The sequence below is a fragment of the Pezoporus occidentalis genome, unplaced genomic scaffold, assembly GCF_034315485.1.
Source record: "Pezoporus occidentalis ecotype Australia unplaced genomic scaffold, CSIRO_AGI_Poc_V1 ctg104, whole genome shotgun sequence".
In the NCBI taxonomy this organism is placed as follows: Eukaryota; Metazoa; Chordata; class Aves; order Psittaciformes; family Psittacidae; genus Pezoporus; species Pezoporus occidentalis.
In genome coordinates, this window is record NW_026912822.1 from 1,394,015 (window position 1) to 1,421,022 (window position 27,008).

The 27,008-nt window shown below is 46.3% G+C and overlaps 1 protein-coding gene across 1 annotated transcript; it reads right to left on the reverse strand.

Moving 5' to 3' along the window:
• Positions 1-3,613: 3,613 nt before the first annotated feature.
• On the reverse strand, positions 3,614-26,951 carry WDR3 (WD repeat domain 3). The gene is made up of 26 exons (XM_062618267.1): positions 26,677-26,951; positions 25,079-25,288; positions 24,567-24,685; positions 22,869-22,947; positions 22,361-22,456; positions 21,788-21,898; positions 20,921-21,022; positions 20,709-20,806; positions 18,722-18,817; positions 18,162-18,392; positions 17,279-17,372; positions 16,770-16,871; positions 14,572-14,657; positions 13,980-14,115; positions 13,282-13,338; positions 12,482-12,582; positions 12,225-12,336; positions 11,976-12,110; positions 10,666-10,716; positions 10,000-10,065; positions 8,503-8,595; positions 7,920-7,967; positions 6,169-6,212; positions 5,525-5,653; positions 4,884-4,977; positions 3,614-4,307 (listed from the first exon to the last, which is right to left on the reverse strand). Exons 1-26 carry the CDS (start codon positions 26,845-26,847, stop codon positions 4,152-4,154), a joined length of 2,817 nt encoding a protein of 938 aa, XP_062474251.1. The 5' UTR covers positions 26,848-26,951; the 3' UTR covers positions 3,614-4,151.
• Between the last annotated feature and the right edge of the window lie 57 nt (positions 26,952-27,008).

Here is a 27,008-nt window from a genome sequence, read left to right on the forward strand (position 1 = left end):
ATATGTTTAACACTGACATCCTCTTTTAACTTCAGCATCTGTCAGGCTGCCAATTTATCCAACAAGTCAGTAAGGAAAGCCCAGCTGTAGCTCACTTCCTCCAGAGTAAAAGCAACCGTATCAGTCAGTTCTCAACAGAAACCACAGAGACATGCATCTCTGACTGCTGCATCTGCTCTAGGACTGCCCAGAGTACAGCAAAGAGCTCCTTCCCATTTAAATATCCTCTTACCTTTTCCGGTGTGGAATTTTACCTCCGGATTAACATGCAGTTATAGTCTAGAACAGCAAATGTAGGGCCTCATCATAGCTGCCATTGCCATGGCCCAATCTCCCTTCTGTTCTGACAGTCTTTTTTGCGACTTGATAGCTACTCTATGCTACCCAAGTAACTGTACCAAATGCCTCCTGGAACACTCCTCTCCACAAAATCCCCTGGACTCAAAACCATATCCATCTCAAACATGTCAAGGGACTCCGGACTGGATGGTTTAGTCTCACAAAACATGAAACCATGACACTCCAAACGTAAGTCTTGGATTTGGTTAAACAGTCACGTTCAACCATCCACAACAGAAAGAGTTTAGTCATTGCAGAGGCACAGTGACAACTTCTTAAGTTGGTATCACCTTTTCCAGGTGGCTGTCAGCAGAGCCAGTGATTCTCTCCATTGAGATCTAGAAACTTCCTGCAATGTTCGACTTGTTGACAAATTTACCACACCTCCTAGTAGAGACCAACAAGCAAAAATCCCTAAAGCATCATCTGACCCAACTTAATCATACCTCATTTATGTTTTCTTAGGTATTTATAACAGTTCATAAAGATTCTCTTAATATACTCAAAATCAAATACTGCACAGGAAGCTGCCCACAAAAGCCTTCAGCATTCCCAAGTAGGCTGCAAATCCTGAACTCAACAGGCATGGTATTTATCCCACTCAATTTGTGAAAGAAAAAGCAAACCCTTAACCTAGTTGAAGCCCATGTGAGAACCCTTTCTCACGTTGTTCCCTTCCAACAGCAGAGAGGACAGTTCTACTGAAGCCAGGCTGTAGCCATCATGGTACTCGCACACCACTTGTGCATAATCTTATGGAAACATCTTAACGTCGACTTGTTCATTTATTTAATCAGATTAACATAGGTGGTTGGAAAGGACCTTAAGATCATCCAGGTCCAACCCCCTGCCATGGGCAGGGATGCCTCACAGTAGACCAGGTTGCTTAAGGCCCTGCCCAACCTGGCCTTGAACACTGCCAGGGATGGAGGACAGGCTTAACTTTCTGGGTGTTCACTTACTTTTAGTTAGCTGCAGCCACCAGATGCAGATTATGAGTGACACTTGCAGAGAGGGACTGACAGGGATTATTCTTGTCATAGCTCATTTATTCTCAGCTCTGATAGTTTTCAGATGCTTTCTGCACATCTCTTTGTAGTGGAAGACTGAGCCACTTAGAGATGGCCTTTCCTCCCTCCTTTGTTCCCACTGACACAGTAGTGACTAAAAGAAACATCTCAGTCTCTTTGTGAGACACTGTATTTGTACATCCAAGTTCAGTTCTGCTTTCTATTCATTTCCAATGAGGTGCTTTCCTGTGCTTTTCCCAGCATGTGACATGAGAGGTGGGGAATTTTCCTTACAGTGACCAAGAATCCCATGATCAGGGATTAAATAATAGCTTTCAGTGTGAAATATGAATGCCAGTTTTGGACTCTGCCATCCACACTGGTGAGACACAAATTCTAATTCAGGTTTGTAAATCCAGGGACCTGCACCTAAGAAAAGGCAAGCTGAGGTACCCAAGGATATCAGGATTCTAGAATACCAGTGGATTGCTGGCACAGGACGGACCTCTTGCATTTAAAGCATGTGCTGAGCTCCCACAGCAGCTGAGTCCTTTACTGGTGTTTTGCACTGCTTCACCAGACATAGGCTATTTGTCTATCAGCCCTTTGAGTCAGATTTGACCTATAAACCAAGGCTGAAAGCCAGCTCAGGAATGTGCTAAACCAGATATATACCCAGCTGGCTCTGCTGATTTCTGCCCTGATGTTTTTCAGGTTTCTACAGGCTGCCAGGAGTGCATTCTGGGCACTGAGGCCACTGCTGCCGGGGCAGACTGGTCACAAGTGGTAGAAATCAGAGAGCAAGCTCAATGGGAAAGCCTGTGTTAGCACCAGTGGAGAGAGGACAACTAATGTCTACCACCTCAAAGACCTTTTCTTCCAAGGATTCTGCCCAAATCCCACTAACAGCACAAAGGAATTCCACCTCAGGTCAGAGGAGACACCTGTCATCATCATGAGATGACTCCGCATCCCAAGTGTCTCTTCTATACCACCATCTACATTCTTGTCATTGGTTCCTCAGTTTGTGTGCACTTCTGGCCATCTTTTTCCTCCCAGAGGATCATCCCACAGCAGCTCTTTACATAGGTTCTGTAACATTTATAGCCCTGACATGAAGGTAAACAGAGCACATCATGCGGAAGCATAGAGTCAGCCTTCCCCTTTTGGCACCTGGTTTGGTATCTCTTTCCTCAGTCACCACTGCTGAAATGTCCCCTGCTGAAGCCACCCCTCCATCTGTAACCCTTTTGTTTCCTAGTGGACTAGCACATTTCAGCAGCAGCTGAAGATGTCAACTGAAGTTACCAACACAATTCATCATCCTACAGAGTCTCCTCTCCCTCCCACTGCTGAGGGTCTCCTTTGGGAGAAACACATAGAACAGAATACAATGGAATAGAACAGAATAGGTCAGGATGGAGACATGTCTGAATGGAACTGTTTTATGACAAGTTTCATCCATATCTGGACAAATATAAAATCTTAGAGGCATCCAGAAACTGTCAGAGAGCTGTATGGAGACTGCTATTCCCATAAAGACTGTGGGACCCATATCCTGGTGCTGCTGCAAGTTACCCAGGCTCTGAAGTAGCAAGTGAACCATCAGCCCCCTGACACAGTTATTTACTAACAACAGTTATTCTAATAGGCATGGTTATTACACCTGAGGTGCTGCCAAGAGACTGACCAAGTGAACTGTCTGCCTTGTGTGTAATTGCTACTAACAGAAAACCAAAGTCAAAGACAGGAACAACTGGGATGCAATTAGAAGTCCACATAAAGCTCAAGTTAGAAAGAAGTCCTGCTCTGAGTGCCCAACTCAGACACACAAGTCCAAAAGTCAGAAAACTACTCAGCCCCTACGATATCCACCAAACCAGTGATTACTGGGTAAAAAAAGCATGTACTACAGACTAGTAACTTACAGGCAGCAGCAGAGCCTTGCTCACTCTATCCTGCCCCACCACCCCTGCTGTGAAAATAAATCCTTTTATCTGATACAGGACAGGTACAGCACTGCAACAATTCACTCTAATTTCTGACAACTGGAGCAAGTACGATGCAAACAACCCAGGCTTCTCATACTCAGCCTGCCAACTGTAAGGAATACCACAAGCCTGGATGGCAGCCCTTTCACTTGCTCCCACAGATTTTATTCTGGCAGAATAAAAAACCCAAACCCTTTCAAAACTGACACATAAGGCAAGGCAGTTGAGGCTTTACAGAGAAATATCAGGACAAAACTCCACGAACAAAAGGTGTTTCATAAAGCATATATAAATATGCCTTTAATAGAGGGCAGCCATATTTTCCCATCCCATCAAGAAGTGAGTGGCTGCAGATCAAGCTCTCACACTTGGGCAGAGGTCACGTAGCTTTGCTCAGAGGCTCTGAGCACTGCCACAAACCACCAGCAGGTGCCAAAGCAGCATGAAATCCTGCAAGCTGCCTTCCCCAGCCAGGGCATGGTCTCCCCAGCACTGCATGTGCGGGATTGACTCCGTGGAGAACACAGTCAGAATGAGCTGAACTCTTCTGCAGGAGAAATCGCCTCCATTTCACACAGCCACCTCAGAAACAGTTCACATGCATGCATTTGCAGCAGCCTACAGAGAGCTCATCTCAGAGACAACCGTTCTGAGCTGGGGTTATACGCTGGGCTATACCACATGGGGAGCAGACGGGCTTTGTCCCAGCCAGCAGACATCATCACAGCTATTCAGCCACAAGAAAACTTCCAGGGCCAGCACTGAGGCTACAGGACCCCATCCAGCTGCTCTGGGTCTTGGGCAGCAGACGCTAAAGCACTGCAAGGATCATCTTCTCCTTCTTCTTCCTCTTCCTCCTCTTCTCCTCAAAACGGTCAGTAGCATCAGCAAAAAATGTCACCTCATCCCTGGCCTCAATCTCTCTCTTCAGGTACTGAAGTCCCGCCATGTTGAATCCCAGCACATCCTGCAAACAGACCAGCACCACACTGTTGGGTACATAACAAGCTTGTTTGGGGGCAGAGGGTCCTGCACTGGCCACCCTCTACTAAGAAATGATGCAAGCAAAATAGCCCACAGGTTTAAATAAACCAACATTCTTTACATGTAAACTTCAGCCGAGTAGGAAAACAGTCAGTCCTGCACCTTGCTCCCCACAGTTCTCTCAAGAGCACCTATAATCCACTGTATTTGCTGAAAGACAAGATGCTGACAGGCACTAGTTGCATCATGTGTGATATTAGAAGCCCACAGAAAAGCCCAAGAGAAATAGTTTATTTACCTCCAACATATTAAGAAACTAGTGAGCCAGAGCCCAAATACTCAAATTCAAGAGTAAATGAGGGAGCACAAGTGCAGGCTCATCACTGGGCAGTCTCACACATCAGAAGGTGAGGAAAAGGCAACCTGTTTGCAGCAGAGGAAGGCAAAATGGGCTCAGACCCCCAACCAACTTTCCCACTGGACACCACAGACAACACACATTCCCAGACACTGGCCCATCCTCTTACTCCAGATCCCAGGGGGTGGGTGCAACACTCACCCGGGCCTCACTGACTCTGGAGATGGTGGTTTTCTTCAGGTTTTCTATTACAGTCACCAGCATGTGGTTGCCTGTGATCTGTCCAAAATGTATCCTGGGAACAAAGCAGGCAGTGATGTATTGCAGCATTACTGTTGGAAACATCAGAAAGCCCTCACCTGAGCCTCTCTGCGTTCTGCACATAGGATTTTTCTTAAATTAGGCCAGCCAGGCATAGGCAGATTGACCTGGAAAAGCTATTTTCTGAAGCTTCTTTTTAAGTGTTTCAAGGGGAAGGTCTCTGTCAGGCACTGAGGACACGGGCTCTGCAATGACCCTGTACCAGTCAACAGTGCCTTGATGCAGGATCTTTATACAATGAACTTCAGGGACCAGGACCAGCAACCCCATCTGGGCACGTCAACATTCTACATCCAGTCAGTCCATTCCCACACACTGTCTGCTGCAGCTGCAGTGATTCCTTACCTCCTGCAGAGACCACTTCCTTATTCCCAACAATGCTTCTCATGAGCTCCAGATCAAGAGATATAAGAGAAAGCCCATTACTGATCAGAGCCCTGTTAGGGTTGTCTCAGGTTCTGGACAGCAACAGCAACCAAACTGACACTAACAGATCTGTCTGGGCAGATGGAAAGACTCACTTGAGCAGGAAGAGGAGAGCTCGGCACAGGAGTTCAATATCTGAGCCCAGCTGAATATATTCATTGAACAGTCTGAGCAGGTCAGGGACATAGGAGAAGGGCAGCACCAGGAGAGACTCTTCCAGCTCACTGAGGAGAAAGCAAAGGAACAGAAGCATTAGAATAGAAGCCTTAGTTAGCTAATAGAATCTCAGCCACTGCACTACTACAGATGAGCAGGAAGCACTTCTGTATAGGTAGGTTCTGGAACATAAGCTGTGCTAAGCAAGACTGCTGCTCTTTGACCACCCACAAAGCACAGTGCACCTTCACAGACTACAGCCCAGGTCAGCAGGTACCTTCTGGCACAGGAAGCAGGCACACAACCCTCCCTCCTCAGCATCCCCAAGCTGCTCTTCACATAAATGTGCACTTCCAAGCAGCCAACTCTCATACACAAGCTCCATCCAGCACTCCCCATGGAAGTAACAATTTCCATTTCCCAATTCCATGCATGAGGAACATGCCAGGAACAGAACTCAAGACTCTCTAAGCACTGCCCAAACCCAGCATGAGAGACCATTCCAGGACCCCAGCCAGTCCCAGGCCCAGAAATGCAATACTTGGTCACAGAGCTGTTCAATGATAAGGCTTTCAGGACTCACCTCGACTTGACCTTCTTGAAAACTTCTAGCACGTATGCAGAAGGCTGTAACAGAGGAAAGAACGACCTCTGCATACCAAGAAATATTCCAGGACAAACATGTGCCTTAAGGTCTGTGTCACCCAGTTACAAACATGCAATCACGTCTTGACATGACCATATCAGGCTGACTATAGCAAAGAGGAAACTCCTTCAGCTTCAATCAGTCTAAGAAGTTGTCCCTCCCCATAACATAACCCGGTCTGGTAAAGAATATTGTGAAAATTGAAGTTTATATTCAAGCAGCTAAATTATCTCATATGCAGTTCAGTGGATCCTGTACAACCTGGAATGAAAAGCCTGGTGAAACAGACAAATTACAGAGATAAAACCTTAAACTCATCTCCCAAAGACTGAATTCTTGCTTATCTGCTGAAAGTGTTTGGCAGATGCAGAGCAGAGCTGAGAATTGCCACAGTAAAGTACATGACTACTAATTCATAGGATTTCATTCACTTCCATTCAGTCTATTCAACTTGTAATTAAATATAGTCACAGGGGAGGGGGCAGAAGGGCTCTTATAAGGTGGTTACAGGTAGTTAGAAGACAAAAGGCTGTTCCATCTGGCAATCACATACTCCTCAGAGAAGGTGAGGATGAAAAAAACAAGGATCTTCTTAAGGGTAATTCAAAATGCAGTCCAGGAGTACACATTGGAATAACCAGGAAAACCAAAACAGAATCAGTAACTGCTGTACCAGTGCCACAGAAATAAGCCTGGGCAGCTACCATATAGCCCTGCCTTGCTCAGAGCTGCCCTGCTGTTGTTACAACTGCACAGGCAGTGATTTAGGGTCAGGAAACCCTCACGTGCTTCCAGCTCCAACTTCTTGAGTCAAGGCAACACAGCAGGAATGCTGGGACAAGTGCTCCACAAGCAGCATCTCTCCCAAGAAAAAGGGTAAGTGACGGTCAGTACATGAAGTCTTTCTGTTCATGGTCTGACATACTGAATGCTCATCATGGTCAATTCACCAACTAACAGGACATTTCATAACTTGTGGCTAATGTTTTTACCCAGTAGACCAGCACATTCTTCCAAGCCTTTGGAAACAGTTTCAAATCCCCTTCTTTGTACAGTAAGATTCAATTAAACATTACCTGCTTCCAAGGAATTTTGCTAGCTACTGAGCCATAGGATTTCACTCACCCATCTTCAATCTATTCCACTTGCATTTAAATATGCCTGTATTCACACAGGAAGGGAGGGAATGGCTCTGGCTAAGTGTTTAAGCTAAGTGTTAAGTTCTATTCACAGGGTGGGAGGCACAGTGATATGGGTACTTCCCAGGAATGCTCAGGTATTTTGGGTAACATGACACAGCTCCTCTGGAGCATGCTATATAATGGCAACTGCACCCTCCTGGCAGAGGCACAGGAAGGGCTTGAACTAGCTTTCCCACATCTTGGAGAATACTGTCAACTGCTGGCTCATGGTGAGGTCCATGATAAGGTCACGGTTACCATCAGGGTTATGTTTAACCCTGATGAGGTGAAACATTTGTAACACCTCCAGGAGATTAAAAAAATACCAAAAACCACCACCACAAAACCTCCAAAGTGTTCACTTTGCACAAGCAGAAGTGCTGAATTTTCACTTCAAATTGAACCAAATAGTTAGTCCACAGCAACCCAGTGTTTTGGCTCAGCCTGCAAATGAACCAGCCCCACTCCAGTTGAGAATGGGCCACAGCCAGTGGGCATTCCACTTACTGTAATATTTCCATAGGCACGCAGGATGGGATTGACAGGAAAGGGAACCTGGAGACACAGAATGGGTCAGAATAAGATAGGTGTACGTGTACAAATGCATATTCACAGAGAAAACTTTAATCTGCAGAGCTTTTATCGAGAGTCTTCCTGCAATTTCACCTCCACCCTCCCCAGAACATTGATGAGGCCTCATTTACAGATAATCTCGTTCTCAGACATGCATAGATAACGCAAACATGCATGGATCTTCTTCCACTTCTTCATTGTCACTTTTCCCACTGATACCACAGCCCCTAATTTTGCAGGAAACGTTGAGCTGAAGGCAAAGAACAGGCTTTTGAGATGAATTTGCAGCAGCATGCTCTCCCAAGAACAAAAACACCCATCTTACATCCTACTGTGACCTGAAACAAAGATCGTTGGAAAGAACACCCCACCAGCCATGCCCAGAGCAGTGTCATTTTGTTCTCCAAAAGATTTCAGCAAATCTCTGCTATTTCCAGCTGTTCTGATTTTATCTGCGTGCTGAGTTGGAAGGATACACCCAAGACCCTTGGGATTGGCACAATCCTCAGTCTTTTACCTCTTTTCCTGCAGCTTTGCATATGGCCTTGTGCTCCTTCAGTTTTGCCATCTCTTCTCTATACAGCTCAATAGCTTCCATGATCCGCTCAGCCTGTACAGCACAGGAACAGCACATCAGTGACACCAGAGAAGCCAAAGCAAATATCAAGTCCTACTGGACAAATGGAGGTGGAAGCAGAGACTGATGTGGAGAATCATAGGACATCTCCTGCAGAAAGGCAACCTCTACTCCAGACTGCACCACTACTCAGAGCATGTCAATCATGTCCTGAAGATGTCAGAACATGAGCTGCATCAAAAAGGAGCGTGACCAGTGGGTCAAAGGAGGTGATCCTGTCCCTCTGCTCTCACGAGACCCCACTTGCAGCACTGTGTGCAGTTCTGGTGTCCTCAGCATAAGAAGGGCATGGAACTGTGGGAACAAGTCCAGAGGAGGCCACAAAGATGAGCAGGGGCTGGAGCACCTCCCATATGGACACAGGCTAAGAAAGCTGGGGCTGTTCAGCCTGGAGAAGAGAAGGCTGCGTGCAGACCTCAGAGCAGCTTTCAGTATCTGAAGGGGGTCTACAAGGGTCCTGGAAAGGGACTCATCATCAGGGACTGTCGCAACAGGACAAGGGGCGATGGGTTTAAACTTGAACAAGGGAAGTTTAGGTTAGATATAAGGAAGGAGTTCTTTACTGTGAGGGTGGTGAGGCCCTGGAACAGGTTCCCCAGAGAAGTGGTAAATGCTCCATCCCTGGCAGTGTTCAAGGCCAGGTTGGACAGAGCCTTGGGTGACAGGGTCTAGAGTGAGGCATCCCTGCCCATGGCAGGGGGGTGGAACTGAATGATTTTAAGGTCCTTTCTGACCCAAACCATTCTGTGATTTCCCCCACTGCCCTGGGTGCTCTCTGCTGCAGCTTCAACTGTTGCCTTGACACTGAGCTCCCACCCCCCACACAAGCAACCAGCATGCCTCTGAAGCAAAGTCAGGGTCAGGCCATTTTGATTACTCAGATTAACATCTTCTCTGTACTTATAAGAGCACCAGACTGTTGAAATCTGTGCCATGAAATTACCCATCCCCACACCTTCCTGGTACACCTTCTGCCTCAGGCACTGCAATACATTTCTACCTTCCACAGATGCCCACAAGACTGAGCAGCCCTTTGGGGAGCAGCCTGGATCCTAGAGAACATTTCAGCTGCCTTGTGTTCTTTTTTGGGACCCCAATGGTCAAGAGCAGCCCCATCTGTCCCACACATGACAAGCAGAGAAAGCCGCAGCTACAGGAACCTCACCTGTTCCCTGGAGAGGTCTGGGGAGAATTCCTGGTCCTTGACTCTCCAGAGTCAGACCCTTCCCTGTGGGCCATGAAGCAGGACAGACTGCTCTCGTATGCATGGTAAACTGCCCTCATGTGACAGCACAGGTTACTCTTTCAAACTAATGCTCCAACCCTCGAGAGACTGCTGAGGCACAAAGCAGTGCTGGTAGACCCGCATGATCTTACCGCTTTAATGGTTTCAATGGTCTTCTTTCCTGCGAGCCCCGTCTCTCCTTGTGTCTCCCCAGCCACCTACAAAATGCAGAGTCTGCATCCTACCACAATCCATATTAAGAAAAACAGCCCCATTCCCTAAACGGGTGGTTTATCTGGGAAAATACTGTACTTGCCAAGTGCATAGCTCCTTCTGATGAACAGAGGTGCTGTGTGTTAGTATGCTCTGGGAGGTAGGTAAACACAGCTCCTGTTCTGCCAACAGAGGCTGAATAATACAACCAGCAGCACAACCCAAGCACCTAAGCAAGAGGGATTAGGTTCCCCCACCAATCCTGCATTACATCGAGTTGGAAGCAGTCAGAAGGCAGCCATGGTACAGAGCTGGTGTGGACCCAGACACTGGAGATAGCAAAGCCTACAGCACAGAGAAGTTTCAGTGTCGACAGCTACTGTGTGTTTGGCCAGCTCCACACATTCTCCTGAAGTTATGTGTGTGAAGTATCAGAGTCAACTGTATCTTGGGGCAGCTACAGCTTCATCAGCACCTTTCCCCCCCTGCACCTCCTCAAAGCAGTGAGATTACCAGTCCTCTCCAACACCTCTTCTATGCCTCTTACAGCAGTAGCTATTCCAGCATCTGTACAGTCAGACTGACACACGCTCACTGCAACTCACCACAGGCTGCTCTTCCTTCGCCACACTCTCTTCATATTCAGCTTCTCGTTCCTACAGTGGAGGAGAACACAATGTATTAAGAGATTTGGGCACAGATCCCTTCCAGACTAGTTGAGCAACAGAACCTGCACCTTCATGCAGCTTGTTACAGAACCAGGATAAATCAGCAGGGATCAACAACAACAGTGCAAAATACCCACTTGTCCCTGGTCCCAACCCCACAGAGAACTCTGTAATCTCCCAGACTGAAAGAAATGAAGGTCTCTGCTCTGAATACAGGAATAGCCCATAGACAGGCCACCAAGCTGAGATGGAGACAACAGCAATTCAGCACCACACTTTCCACCTGGCACACAACACAGAGGAGCCTAGAAAAGTCCTAGGGTTATCCTAGCCTGCAAGAGGAAAGAATCTCCTGTCTGGCACCTCTCACGTCAATAGGGCCCCATCAGTGGGTAATTCACTACTGGTGTATTTGTGCCCATCTTGTTACTCAAACTTGACCCAAACAACACTTTCCTGGCATCTGGAAAAAGCTGTCTCTGCTCTCCTTTTACCATTACCATTCCTAGTACACCAACCACTGGGCATCAAGATGCTGCTGATGGGTCACCTCAGGTTTCATATCAAGACAAGTCTCTGAGCAATCTGATACAGCTTCAAGGTGATCTTGCAGTGAACAAAGGGTAGGACTGGACTCTGACAACAGTGTTTCCACCCTACTTAAGTCTTTCTGCAAGTCTATAATTCACATATATATGCTACATGAATATATGCTTAAAATGGGAGTAGAATGGGCTTATTCCATCCTTCCTGAGCTTTGGAGCCTGCCTCTAAGATAGAACAGACCTGTCATTGTTGGAAAAGAGGAAAACAAAACAAACTGCATTTAACAGGAGCAGTGCTCTCCATCACTCCACAACAGCCACCTGCTGAGCTGCCTACAAAGCACACATATTGAAAGGAGCACAATAGAATAAGAGAAGGTCAAACTGTGTAGCCAACTGACCTGTTGAAAAACATAGCTCTAGAGTAAAGTCTTGAGAATCAAGAGAAAAGCAAAGCAGACAGCAAGTCAGCCAGGCATCTGCAATGCAGCAAACAAGCAAGCAACTGCAGCATCTGCAGTGCTCTCTCTAGACAGCTCAGGTCAACAGAACTGTGGTGCAAAAGGTGCCAGTCAACCCTAAGCACCTCACCACCAGGCTGTGGTTAGCAGTGAGCAACCTGCCAAGTGAGGAGCCAGACTCCTCCACAGTGAAAAACAAAGAGAAAACAGTTGTCTTTGGCAGGAAGGATGCAACTCTCACCATCTCCCTCTCCTCTTCCAAAACAAGTGGCTCCCTTGTCCTTTCCCAGAGGCGCAGGGACTTGTCATGGGATGCCGACACCACGTAGTCTCCATTAGGACTGAGTGCCAAACACCAAACCTCCTTGTGATGTCCCTGTGTGGCAGACAGAAGAGATTAGACAAGAACACCACCCAGCTCCCACTCCCGAGGGAAGTGCTGCTCATAAAGGAATAATGCTTGCTTCCAACAGTCTCTAAAACTTCCTACCTCCAGTGTCTGGATGTGCTCAAATTTATCTGCATCCCACTGCTTAATCTTGCTGTCCTTCCCAGCTGTGAAGAAGAGATGGGATTTCGCCACAAACTGCAGATACATCACACTGAAAGGGAAAAAGGCTCAAATTCATCCACTTGGGGAACACTGCAGACCTACACCCACATTATGCTGGACAAAAGGGCAATTGCTGGATCACAATCCCTTGTGATATAACCCGCAACCCAGAGATGCTGTAAAATATGACTGACCTGTCATCATGGGCAAAGAGAGAACGGTGACAGTCCCCAAAATCCAAGCCCCAAATCTTCACATTCCTGTCAGCGGAGCCAGTTGCTATTAGAGTCCCATCCTACAGAGCAACAGAGAGGAAGGTATGGGGGAACTGGCTGGCAGCCCCATGAAGAATTGCTGCTGAACCAATGACTAAGAACTGCTGAGTATACAGATACCTGGCTCCTGAAACGTGCTCCCCCCCCAACCCCTCCATCACCTCGCCAGAGTGGCCCATGCCTGTGCTACTAGCACAGCCCACTGACAGCACCCTTCCTCTCTTCTGAACCTCTGCAGGCATTTAAGACCTTAGCTACATCTTGACATTTTTGGCTTCCAATAAGCCTCCTCCCAAGGACACCCTAGAACAAGATACAGCCCAAGAATGAACAGGCATGAGGAGGCTGCTCCACCTCAGCACCTGCTCTCTGCTCACACTACCAAAGAATTCGAGCTCCTCTCACAGAGTCAGTAACTTCAGCAGAGAGAAAGCTGTACCTCTTAAGATGAGTGTAGGGAACCACCACAGCATTTTGATTTCCACTTGCTCACAGAACACCCTGGTCAGTTCTGTCATGACCACTACTCAGTGACCCTCCTGGTGAGCACAGAACTGCAGGATAAGGAGGGGCTTGCTGCGTCCCATTAAGAAACTGCTAAGTCAGAGCAAGGAGGTGACAAGAAAGCACTATCCTAGAGACCTGGCTGCCAGCAGAGGTTCTTGCAGTCATTAGTATCATCGCAGTCCCACCTAACACACAGCCCTAATGATACTTACATAGGAGATGTCCATACACAGCACTGGCAGCTTGTGTCCATACAGAGAGAGGAAAAACTAAAGCAGAAGAAAGGTGTCTCAGTTAGACATGCTGGGTAGAGATGTGTGCAAATCTCAAGCTCCAGGCCAGCTCTGTTGTGCCTCAGGAGTGCTGTCTTTCTAGCACTGCCCCGCTTTCATTGTTAACTGCAGAGCCATGATGGCAGAACTGAGGGTGGAAATACTCAAGCGAACTAAGCTAACACTGATGCTAATCACCACTCCCTATGGAATTCCTCTCTCCTCTTCTTTGCCTGTCTGTCAGTGCTGGTCTGTCTTGTGTCACTCCTTAACATTCATGTGCTAATACACAACTCACAAAACCACAACACACTGATCACAAGGAAGATTCTCCTCTCCCATGCCCTATTTAATGCCATGTGTGACACATCCATCTTTACAGTGCCTTGCAGCTCTGGAGAACCACCATGCCCTCAGGGTTTAGAGTGAACCTTGCACATGGGGGTTCACAGTACTTCCCAGATGAAAAACTATCTTCTCCCCAGTGTTGGGCAGCCATGTTCTGACAGGTTTGCTAGCAAACAGGCAGCTGAAGTGGGATGTATGGTCTCCCTACGAGTGTCCCACAATACGTATTCCCAATCAGGCTACAACTGCATCACTCTCTGCACAGCCTCACAGCCCATTGGGTCATGTACCTTGAGTGTGTCAACATAGAAAACTTTCACAGTGCAATCCAGTAAGGAGACAGCCAGCAGCTTCTGGTTGGGGCTGTACCTCACACAGAGGACATCTTCATCCAGCTGCAAAACACGCACATGTTTCACAGAAAGCCTGGCAACATGAAGATAAAAACAACAATTGTGATCCCAAACAAACAAGTTGGGAAGAGATAAAAATATGACTCCAAGACTGCACCCTGGGAAAGCAACTTAATTCTAACACACAGCATCTCATCCCTCGTTACAACAAGACAGGCCCAGAAATAAGCACAGCACTGCAGGCTGATAAACTTCACTGCTAAATTTACTGCTTTCTGAGCTGGAGGACCATCGTGTGATTAGAAGCTACACTCCCACAAAAAGCAAGGGATCAGAATGTGGCAAGTGTCCTTGAGGTGGCTGAACAAAGCTCAGACCTTCACAAAACAGCACTGAGTTCACACTCTTCTCCGCGTGTTCCACATACAAGTCATGGGCACTTGTTACAGCGCACACTAAAGGCCAAAGCATCCATCAGCAACAACGAATACTGAAGCTGAACATAGTCTCAAAAGGTTTATTTTCTCACCTTTTCTGAATGCTGCTCTCATCCTTCACAAGCTCGAACTCCCAGAACTTGACACATTTATCAGCACCACCTGTCACAAAGCCACGCTGCAGGGGAAAGCAAAAAATACACCATATTTGAAACTAGTTTTGCTGTAATCCAGAGAAACTCTACAGCAAGGAACTGTCAACACACAAGGTGGTTTCTGAAATGTCCCACATTCCTACGCTATTAATGATGAAGTGGACACCACCAGGAGCACTTGCTATGGTTAGATCATGCACTACCCATCAGCTGAGCAACAACAAATGTTTCAAAAGCTCTGACAGGGACCTCAAAGGCAAAGACTCCAAATGTTGAGACATGGACTGAAATGTTGGGTCTGAAAACATTAACATCAGCTGCAGGTAATGATGTGCTTGTGTTTTGTAGGCAAGCTGACCCTCTCACTCTTACCAGAACACTCAGTCCACTACCCCACAAGCACAGCCTTCTAAAGGAAGAACAGTTCAACATCATCCCTTTTACATTAATAACATGGGAAAATCTATCCCCTATGTTTTAATGTGTAGGATAAACAAATTTCAGGAAGGTTATTACTTGCTATGGTTTTGATTCCACTAAAAACCACTCCAGCTTCGAGTGCAACATGAGAAAAGATGGGCATATACAACAAAAAGAAGCGGAAACTGAGAGAAACCAGTATGAACCTGAACTGTGGTAATGGATCAAAATTGATACAAGGAGTACAAGACACAAATAGATTTCTACAGCTACGGCGGTTATACCAAGTAGAGTGAGTTAGGAAGGCTAGTATGAGAACTATTAAACAGCAATGCTCAGTAAACATGGGTTCAGGAAACTTTTATCATCTGTTGTGGTCAGGAAAAAAACAACATGTTCCATAATCACATTACAAAACAGCGATGAAAAACTGCTCCAAAAACTCACAAGGCTGTTAAAATGCAGCTACTCATGTCAGACATTTATAAATGGTTCAGATTCCCCAAATGCAAGATTTTTACAGAGCAGTACAATGAAGAATCATAGAATGGTTTGGGTTGGAAAGGACTTTAAGATCATCCAGTTCCAACCCCCCTGCCATGGACAGGGACACCTCACAAAAGACCATGTCGCCCAAGGCTTTGTACAACCTGGCCTTGAACACTGCCAGGGATGGAGCATTTACCACTTCTCTGGGCAACCTGTACCAGCGCCTCACCACCCTCGCAGTAAAGAACTTCTTCCTTATATCTAACCTGAACTTCCCCTGTTAAAGTTGGAACCCATCACCCCTTGTCCTATCCCTGCAGCCCCTGATGAAGAGGACTCTCTGAACTCTCAATTTCCATTCTCAGCAACTTTGGAAATACAGTGAGAAGAAACTAATGTAATACTATCATTCAGAGTGAACAGGCAGGCCTGGTAATTGTGAGCACGGTCAACAGGACAAATGGGTAATTACAGTTTCCATCAACCAAAGAAAGGGAACTGAATATGGAGAAAAAAGCTTATGGAAAATTAACTTGTTAGGGATTATCCTTTTCCTTAAGATCAAAAATGTTAGTTAAGCCCTTGGATGGATCCCAAAGGGCATTTGGCACTGGTGTAATCCCTATTACACAATGCACCCAGATCCCGGGGCCACCAGCAAAAAAATTACTACAATTAACTGAAAAAGTACAAGAACTAAGAGCCTGAAAAATGCATCCTGCAGGAACAGGAGAATTTCACCCTAATGACCACCAGCTAGATAGGAAGAGTGACTTGGTCATTCAAGATGAATGCCACACAAAGGAAAAACCTCACTGTGTTTAACAAAATCGTTAATCCAGCAGACAAGCAGCAAATTAAACTGGCTCATCAGCCACTGCAGCAGGTTAAAGGGGCTGAAGCTCTCCACAGCTAGAACACATCCACAAGGTCTGTACTGCTGCACACACAGACTCCACCAGGGAAATCCAAGTGTCCTCCATCATGCAGAAGCCAGATTAGGTGATGAAGATGAGGCTCCACTCAGCCCAAAGACCTACTGCCATGTGCCACACAGCTAGAGAGGTATTTCAGCAAACCATGCCTGTATCCACAGTTTAAAGTTCTTAGAGACTACTAGCTGCATCCTCCACCTCCCAGGATGAAGGGATCCCATGCTCTCATCAGCAGTGCATACACAGGACAGGACGTGCAACAGATGATACTTAGAATGGTGGCTGAGTTACCTGGTCTGGTGAAAGAGCAATGGACCACACCGCCCCGTCGTGAGCATTAAGTGTCTCTGTCAGACTCCCAGAAGCCAGGTCATATAGCTGCAGCTTCCCTGTCTGGGAAGAAAGATATATCACAGAGGACTAATCAGCCCCTCGACGACACACGAGAGCTCCCAGCAGAAGAGTACTCCTGTCACACATCTCCCTAGCAGCCAGCTTCCTTAGATGGCTGCTATACACAGAAATCCAAACTCCTGATCACCATCAGGGACTTGCCAAAGCTACCCAGCTCAAAAAGCCACAAAAGCTGCATAAAGAGTTTGGGAATAGAGCAGAACCTGTCAGAGAGGTTTTTACACCTAAACCAGAATGCTGCAGATGAAGAAATGCAATGTATTTTCTGTAAGGCTGCCTTCATGACATTTTCATAGCATATTTCCAGAGCTGGCCAGTCTGGAAATGCCCAAGTCTGGAAATCTGTTATGAGAGCTGTTTCTGGAGTACAAAAGCACACTGCTTACCTTGGTGCCAACGATGACTTGCCGATCTCCTGGGACAAAGAGCGAGCAAAGCGCATACTCACAGTCCATTGTCCGGATGCACTGCAAGGTCGCTCTGGAGATAAAGGCAAAGCCCAAAAACCTCTTATCACACACACAGTCTGTCCCACTGAGACATGTTCCACCGTGGCCTCTGCCCAGGGCTGTCTTTTCAGCTGGGGCCAGAGGATACACCACCACCATGCTATGACACAAATGCTATCCAACATCACTAAGAACGTTTTCCATAAAAACATGCCATTATACAGTCCACCATCATGACTTCCTGCTGTCACGAGCAAGGACAGCTCCTGTCATTCAGGAGAGGAAGAAGTAGTACAAAACGGCACGCTCAAAGGAAACGCAGCTTGAAATCCACAGCACTAAGGAAACACTGGGACAACCCTCTAGAACAAAACAGTAACTTACTCAGTCTAATACTACATCCTTCTGATACAATGCCAAGAAACCCACATGTTCCCAAAAGAACAGGTAGTAGCTAGCTCAGAGTTAGTACCTCTTATTAAAAAGAAAAAAAAGCAACAAGATACAGTCTATACTGGACTGCTATATACTACCTCTGTGTTTAGGTATTTATCTTTCCATACCTGCTACTAAACTTAGCCTCAGTGCTGCTTTACATCAAGAAACTCCATGAGTTAATTATGGAGTTTTAGCTCCATAGTTTTTCAGTTTTCCTAAGAAGGAAAGAAGCCAAATAGCTTTCTGTTTATTTCCTTTACTTCATTCACTATTTCATATTTCTCCATCAGCCCCTTATCACTGCCCATCTGAAGACAGCATCCCCGAGCTCTGGGAGACTGACCTGTAGGGCAGAGGGGAGTGACACAATTGGTCTGCATACCTGTTCCAAACCTTTACAGACTCTGCAGCTGCAGAGAGAACGGCAATGTTGTCAGAGCTGAAAGCCAACGTCCTGACATCACTGCGGTGCCCTCCAATGGTTATCTTGGATACACGGACAGCCTGTGGGACTTGTGCTGACAGGTTCAGGTTGTATGACTCAATGATGTTGCTCTGGAGCAGCAGAACAATCTTCAGCTCTCCTTTCGGAGAGAGAAACAAGTCAAATGACCTGTTAAATTAGACCAAAAAAAGTGCTGTACACAGGGGCAGTAAGACAAAATGTAGGATGTATCAAATATCAAGAACTGAGAAAGAGGAATATAGGCAGAGTGCATGCCACAAGCAAGTCCACACTAACTCACAGAGGTGTGCAAGAAGGGGACCACTTGTGGAAGAGGTGTGAATGGACTGGAGATTATGGTAGGCTTCTCCCCCAGCTTCAAGCAGAACACATGTCAAGGGTTAAACTTCTACCTCTCCCTATACTGAGCTGTACACAGTTCTTCCCAAGTAGCTACACAGCCACAGCTCAGCTTCTACAACAGGCTTTCCACTCACTTGATTTTAGAAGAAGCTCTGATGTTAGTCAGTCGTTGAATCTCCTCCTGCAGGCTCAGCTCCACACCCTTTTCAGGCTCCTCTTCAGAGTTCTGTCTAGGAATGTCAGGTAATGGAGAAGAGTCAAATAACCCAGCAGAGCCAACACAAACTTAACAGAGACAGTGAATAACAAGAAAACCGCTTAGCCTGCTGAAAAGAACAACCCACTTACCCAGCAGGGCTAACTACATTTTAAGAACAGTGAAGATCATGCTGGTATGCAGACTACTGAAGAGATAAACTGCCCTAAAAAAGGACTATCTCTTCTGAACCCAAAGCATTTGAACAAGGCACGTTAGAAAGATGGATGCAAACCAAAAAATGAATACAAAAGATAGCTCAATGTCCAGGAAGATGTCCCTGAGGGGTCAGTGTTGAGACTGATTCTGTTCAACATCTTTGCCATCAACATGGACAGTGGGATTGATGCCCCCTCAGAAAGTCTGCCAATGACACCAATCTGTGTGGCTGTCACGCTGGAGGGAAGGGATGGGATCCAGAGGGACACTGACAAGCTTGAGTGGTGGCCAATGCCAACCTCAACAAGTTCAACCAAGCCAGGTGCAAGATCCTACATCTGGGTCAGGGGAATCCCAGGCACAGTATTGGGCAGAAAAGAGATTCAGAGCAGCCCTGCAGAGGAGGACTTGGGGGTGCTGGTCGATGAGAAACTGAACAAGAGCCAGCTTCAGTGTGCGCTTGAGCCCAGAACCGCCCCCATGTGCTGGGTGGCATCAAAAGGAGAGCGAGTCAAATTAGGTGATCCTGCCCCTCTACTCTGCTCTTGTGAGACCCTACTTGCAGCACTGTGTGCAGTTCTGGTGTCCTCAGCGTAAGAAGGACATGGAGCTGCGGAGCAAGTCCAGAGGAGGCCACAAGGATAATCAGGGGCTAGAGTACCTCCCATATGAAGATAGGCTGAGAAAGTCAGGGCTGTTCAGCCTGGAGAAGAGAAGGCTGCGTGCAGACCTCAGAGCAGCTTCCAGTATCTGAAGGGGGCCTACAAGGGTGCTGGGGAGGGACTCTTCATCAGGGACTGTAGCAACAGGACAAGGGGTGATGGGTTCAAACTGGAACAGCGGAAGTTCAGGTTAGATATAAGGAAGAAGTTCTTTACTGTGAGGGTGGTGAAGCCGTGGAACAGGCTCCCCAAAGAAGTGGTAAATGCTCCATCCCTGGCAGTGTTCAAGGCCAGGCTGGACAGAGCCTTGGGCAACATGGTCTAGTGTGAGGTGTCCCTGCCCATGGCAGGGGGGTTGGAACTGGATGATCTTAAGGTCCTTTCCAACCCATTCTATGATTCTAAAACAGACAACAGAGAGCTGCATTCGAGAGGGAGTTCAGCTTCTGCTCATGTCCTACCACTCATCCGAAGTCCTCAGCCGTTGCCAAAAATCCATCTCCAGATTTACATGCCTTGCGCTTCAGTTTCTACCCTGGAGCCAGACCTCTTCTGAAGGGCTGCTCTAAGACCCCTGTTAAGTGCCACGATACCCAGAAAGACACTTAACACAAATTAAACATTAAGAAAGCTCTCACTTGTATCTCTGTCTGCTGTAAAACAGGAGATGAGGTATTAGAGTCACTCTGACTTCTCAGATAAAACTCTCATTCTTGTACATTCTATCAAGGACTTTCTTTGATGCACCAAGCAGTGTAAATACAAATATCAGGTAGAAGTGAGCCGCTCCAAAAAAAAACATTTTATGTCCATTCATTTGCATGTACTAGATTTTTTTGCAGGGAGGCATTTCCTTAGTCTCTGGAAGTAGTGTTGTTCAGACAAGCACTAAGGATGCATAGGAAGAGTGACCCCAGAATAGAACAGCTAGCAGAGAGAGAACAAGTAGCTTGGAATTCAACCACTGTGTCGTGCTGCTGAAAGGCTTTTCTAACAATTCTCTGGAAACAGACAGCTTCCAAATACATGCAAAAGATTGCTTACTTGGCTTTTTTCTTTGCTTTCTTCATTTTCTTTTCCAATTTCTTCCGGATTTCCTCTTCAGAAAGGACAGAGAACACTTCCAGAACAACACCCGTTCCCTAAAGACACAGCAAATAAAGTCAAAGGCATGCAAAGCTCTGGTCATACAGAATTTACCCAAAGTCTCTACAAGCCTCATCTACAGCTTGATAGCAGAACCCCACACTACTTACATGGCAGGCCAAAATCTTGCCCGTTTGGTCTGTGGCAAGAGTTACTACTCGGTCTCTCCCTTGCCGCATGATGGATCCAACTTTGCTGCACTTTACAAGGCGCTATAGGGAAAGAAGGAGAACAACTCTGGTCTGAAAGTTAAAGTGATCTTCTCAAACTCAGAAATCTACTGGCAAGTGAACTCAAGAGGAAAAGGGGGAAATAAACCTACAGGGTCCTGGTAGAACAGCTAGGAAGGATAACCTAGGGACAAAACAAGCATTGTGTGAACCATGAGCTTGTCTCCTGAACTTTTGCTGCTTTTTAGCTGAAAGTAATCAATGACAGGCTCAGTGGAAGAATTAAATGACTACTGCTTGCCAGTAAAGGCAGAGCTGATTTTTTTATGCTACAACAGCAGCAGAGCTCAGTTCCTCTGTCAGAAAAGGCAGAGGTGGTGATAACAGACTCTTAAACAGGTGATTGAAGGGAGGGAAATCCACTGGAGAGGAAGTTGGGAAAGTATTTAACAAGGTCAGGTATCAACCATAACTAGATGCAGTCTGAAATCTGAGCAGGACCCTGGAAAGTTCTACTGGAAAGAGAGTCAGTGAAGTCTCCAGAACAGCACAAGTGGGAATAGCTTTCTGCAGTCAAATCTCATGCTGTATTTTGTTACGGTACAACTCTGACTGCTGCTGAGGAAGATGTCGTAATTCTTGTTTTGCTTAACAATTTCCCTTGCAGGCTAAATATGACACTTGGGGTATAAACCCCCAGAGAAGCAGTATGTGACCATCTCTAAAACTCCTGCTGGCTCCGCAAGCAGCACCATGCAAATGAGGTTAAGATACAACATCCCACAGACAGCATGCAAAACAGCTTACTTCCTCAGGATGCTCATCCAACTCTAGGGTCTCATCCTCTTCAGTGTTTTCTTGTGCTCCAGGTGAAGACCCTTTGCTTTTCTTGGATTCTGGCTCATCAGGGTCTTTTACCTGCTCATGGACAAAAAGAACATAAGGAATACCTTAAATCACAAGAGATACAGTGTCCAGGTTTCTGTCTCCCATTTCATTTCCCTGGAGGAACAAGTGGTTAGTGTGCACTGCAACTAAGGAGTGGCCTATAGCATGTCTGCAGACACGGAACACTGTGTCCTCCCCTCCTTATGACCCACCCACAAGACTAATCTTCTCTAGCCAAAAGCCAGAAGGCAGGAAGATCTGACACAAGATCTGGAAATGTTGTTCTGGAAGTGCTCACAGGTCCACATGAAAGTTCAAAGCACAGAAAACAGCAAAGTCTATCCCTAGAGCAGCTTCTGGACCCCTCAAACAGCAAAGACATTGCTTTGGCTCAGTTTCCCAGGACATCAACCAGATCTAACATGTTCCAGTCTCAGTCCAAAGACAAGCGGTTGGGCAAGGCTGTGAAGGGTTACAGGGGGAGTATCTTACCTCCTCAATATATGCAATATCCCACACCCTCAGCTCGCTGTCTGCACTTCCAGTGACCAGACGCTTCTCTTCAGATACCACGGCCATCCCCCAGACCTGTGCAGAGGCACAATGTGAGGAATTGGCTTATGGCTCCTTTAACTATTGTAACAACAGAGCATCTTTAATTGATTTATTTAAACAGCAACCAACAGGAGACTGGATCTAGCCAGGACCTCCTCCAAGTACATCTGTTCTGGAGTCACCCACAGCATAGGGAAAGTTTGGAAGGTTCTCATTTGCTCATCCCTAAAGCCTAATGACAAACAAAATGTATCATAGTGCCCGTTTACAACTCATAAGAGCAGGAAGAGAGCAAAGTGAGCCATGTGTGAGGTCTCCCTCCCCAAGGCAGAGGGGGTGGAACTAGATGATCTTACGGTCATTTAAAACCCAAACCATTATGTGATTCTATGACATATAATCCTAAATCCCTCCAGCACAACAGCTCCCCACAAACCCTCTGTACCTCAGTACGGTGTCCAACCAGAGTTTTGAAGCAGTGCTGGGTGTCCAGATCCCACCATTTCACCAACGTGTCTTTGCCGCTAGTATAAAGAAGGAAAAACTCAAGACATGAGGAAAGACTGCCAGAGCTCACGTGCTTAGAAAAGTGATAGAAACAAAATCTAAACCATGCCACAACATCTCACAAAGCAGCTGCTCAGACGTTGCATTTTCAAGCTATGGAAGAACAAAGTATAGCAATACAAAGGTACTGCATAAAGGTATTTAGCACATCACTGAAAACTGCTTCCTCCCCTGGATTCAGCTGCAAGCCCAAGTGTCACACAGCCTCCTTTCTCACTTATTTAGGGTGAGAACAGTACTGTTTACTTAGGTTGAAAATGGTAAGTGCAAAGCCCTGATCAATGCTAAAGCTGCCTCTAAAACCTCCCCTCCACATTCTCAACCTGTGCCATGCCTGTATATTCACCAGGCTACAAGAAAAGCCGTTTCCTTCATTCTGAACAGTGATTTGGAACTGCTCCTCCTCACAGAGAATTACAGCTGCTTCAGTCCTTCAAAACCCCTGTAGGATTAGATCTTCCTTAAAACACATTTCTGGCCATATTATGCTATGCCAATACTACAAGAGCACCGGAGAAAAGTAATTTGAACATTTATATAGATTCTCTCAGTACATCTTACAATATTTAGTACTGGTTTTGGGGGGTTGTAACTTTGCTAGTTATTTTCCTCAATTAGTTTCAACTAAATCAAAATAGAACACTTGTTCCACTAGTAAGCTCCCACAGGACAAGAAAAAAAGTCTGATTACAAGTGGTATTTATTGTTAATCCATCTCTTTTGTTACACAGGATCCAAAGATACCTGTAAAGTGAACATATGAAAGTATCACCAAAAAAAAAAACCACAACTGTACACAAAGGACTGCAGTCCTCTGGGAAAAAAAAAAAAAAACAATATAAAGAAGCAACATTTTATTTCAAGAAAAGCAGGATCTCTACTCTGTCAATAAAATAAATTGAGCAGATTTCTTTATCCCAATTTAGAATTAAGAAGCATTTCTAAAGCTTGTCTGCAAGGACCTGAAATTGCATTAAGAAACGGGCACCATCTACCAAACCAACAAAATACTACTTTTTCCACTGGAAACAACAAAAAAAAAAGGCAGAAGAAACTTGTTCTAATTTTACACTGAACTGATTTCTATTTAGCTATTAGATGACTATTGATAAACAAAGAAATCATTGGCTGGTATTTGAGTATCTTCTGTCAGCCATTTATTTTTAAAGGGATAGTGTCAATAGCAGCTCATGTTGAATAACTGAAAACCAACTCAAAAAAACATCTCTCATCTTTTAATTAATTCCTATAATCCAGTTTAGCAGGAGGCAATTTTTCTGTCCTATAGCTGTGTGAATTACACCTTCAGAAGGCAAGTCTGCTTAATTCTTCAAGATAAACAGCAAAAATTGCTATGTACATAATGAACATTTCAGTTCTGTGTGCCATATCTGTATTCAGGCATCAGATTTAAGAAATTTGTGGACCTGGCAAAATCATACTCTAAAATACTGGTGGGTCTGAGATACATGAGTTGAAAAGGGAAATACAAATGACTGTAGCACCCAAGATGCCTAAATTGCAAGTAAAACCATGGCTGCTTTCCTGATCAACTACTACACTTAGCCTGGCTCACCTGGTGACCAGCAGGTTCTTCTCCTTCAAGAAAAGGACTTGAGTGACAGCATCCTTGTGCCCTCTCAGCCGGTACAGACCGCTCTCGTTGATGACATCCCACACAATGGTATCTGTATCCTGGAACAGACAAGAGTGTCTCTAAGGGCCTGACATTTGTCTCTGCAAAACATCTACCTCTGCTATGAGACATTACCTAGAAGCACACTTTCTCCCTCTGAATTTGAATGTCAGGGATGATTAATGCAAGTGACATTCCTTCCCCAAAGGTGCATTCAGGCCAATAAATGCACCTCTGCCCCAGTTAAAAGCTGCATTTACTATTCCTGACTCACAAGCTTCTTCACTTTAACAGCCCTACTGGTACCTCACTCCTGCCCTGCAGCCTCAGTTGCTCTCCCAGCCCTATAGGCAGAGGCCACATAACCCACTTAAAATACCAAACATTTTACAGCAGCCTTCTCTATGGAGCATCTCTATGAAAGTGCTGTCCTCCAGATATGCAACCCTCACCTTTGAGCCAGATACCAGCCGGCCACCCAGATGGTCATACTGCATGGCTGTAACTGCAGCCTTGTGTCCATTGAAAGTGATAATCACTTCTCCACTTAGGAGGCTGAAGACACGGATGGATCCATCTTCATACCCAACAGCCAGGTGCAACCCATCTGGAGAAGGGCAGAGACAACTGACCTCCTGCTTAAGACCCTTAAGGATAACAACCTGCAATTTTTAGGAGACAAAGACATACAATACAGATAAATGACATGTTAGAGCCAGATACTTACACAGCACAAAGTATATACTGTACTCTTCTACTGAACTTCTAACTGAGCACTTCTGTCACTTTAGAAACTCATTTTTCCACTTCCTGCACCAAATACACTGTCATCACCTCTATTTTACAAGGGAGACAGCAGCTAGAATTGAAATAATTTCTCATAATCAAACAGAAAACTGGTGCAGAACAAGTCCTGGAACTCCGAAGCCAAAATTTCTCACCCTGCATTTTAAGTGCCGGAAAGCAAGGAACATTGCTCAAGTATAAAGTCTGAAAGCTTCTTCCTGACCCATCATCTCTTACTTGGTCTTTCTTTCTCAGGTATAGGACAGAGTTCTTGTCCATAGGCTACACAGGAACTTGAGAAAGACAAAAACATCTCCAAACAACATGCCAGCAGTCAGCACTCTAGGGGCTGTAAAGCAAATCCTGAACTCAGTTTGCAGTGGACAGCAGTACTTACTATGATTTCAGAATCTGACATGATGCAACATGTAGCAAAGTCCTTAAAGTTACAGCTCACAAACCCCTATGGGATACAGTGTTCACAGGGGAAGCCCAGTTCCAAAGCTGAAAACAAATTCCACAACATGCCTATTTCATCCCGTAACTTTCTGGTCACCAGCTAAACAGGGAAAAGCTTTCCAGTCACTATGACAGTAACTACACTTCTTCAACTGAGATACCACAGGCAAATCTCAAAGAATCAACAATGAAATTCAACCAGGGCACACTCACAGGCTCACACCAAAACAAAAGTTGTGGCTGTTCAGCCTGGAGAAGAGAAGCTGTGTGGAAAACTCAGAGCAGCTTCCAAGGTCTGAAGGGGGCCTATAAGGATGCAGGAGAAGGCCTTTTCATCAGGGACTGTAGTGATAGGACAAGGGGAGACGGATTCAAACTGAAACAGGGGAAGTTTAGGTTAGATATAAGGAAGAAGTTCTTTACTGTGAGAGTGGTGAAGCCGTGGAACAGGTTGCCCAAAGAAGTGGTAAATGCTCCATCCCTGGCAGTGTTCAGGGCCAGGTTGGACAGAGCCTTGGGTGAGATGGTTTAGTGTGAGTTGTCCCTGCCCACGGCAGGGGATTGGAACTGGATATCTTAAGGCCCTTTCCAGCCGTAACTGTCCTGTGATTCTATGTGCTTAGACTACAGAAAAGGGAGATGGGGAAGATGTGGAAGCGGCGCTTCCCTTAAGCCCAGTAACACAACGCGCTTTGCTTCGGGTGGCCCCAAAACGCCACACATCACACGATTACCCCCCCCACACACACACAGCCCCACGCCGCAAGTGGCTGCCCCTCACCAGCGTGTGTGTCCCCGCTCTCACCTTCTCTCCTTTCCGCGTGTCCCACACGAAGACGTGCTCGCAGGCCGGCACGGCCACATAGCGGCCCCGCTCCCCGCGCAGCGCCACGAAGGCCGCGTTACCCTTAGCGCTGCCCACCAGCCCGAAGAGCGCGGCCGGCCTGTACCGCAGGTACTGCCGGGTGAGGCCCATGGCGGTGCCGAGCTGCGGCGGGAAGCGGGGGAAAGCGCTCAGGAACCCCGGCCGCGGCGAAGAGCCACCACATGTACCAAGCCCGGAAGTGCTACAGAGCAGGCGGGGACAGCCCGCCCCGGAAGGGCCCGGAGCACGGCGGCCCGCGGTGGGCGGGCGGG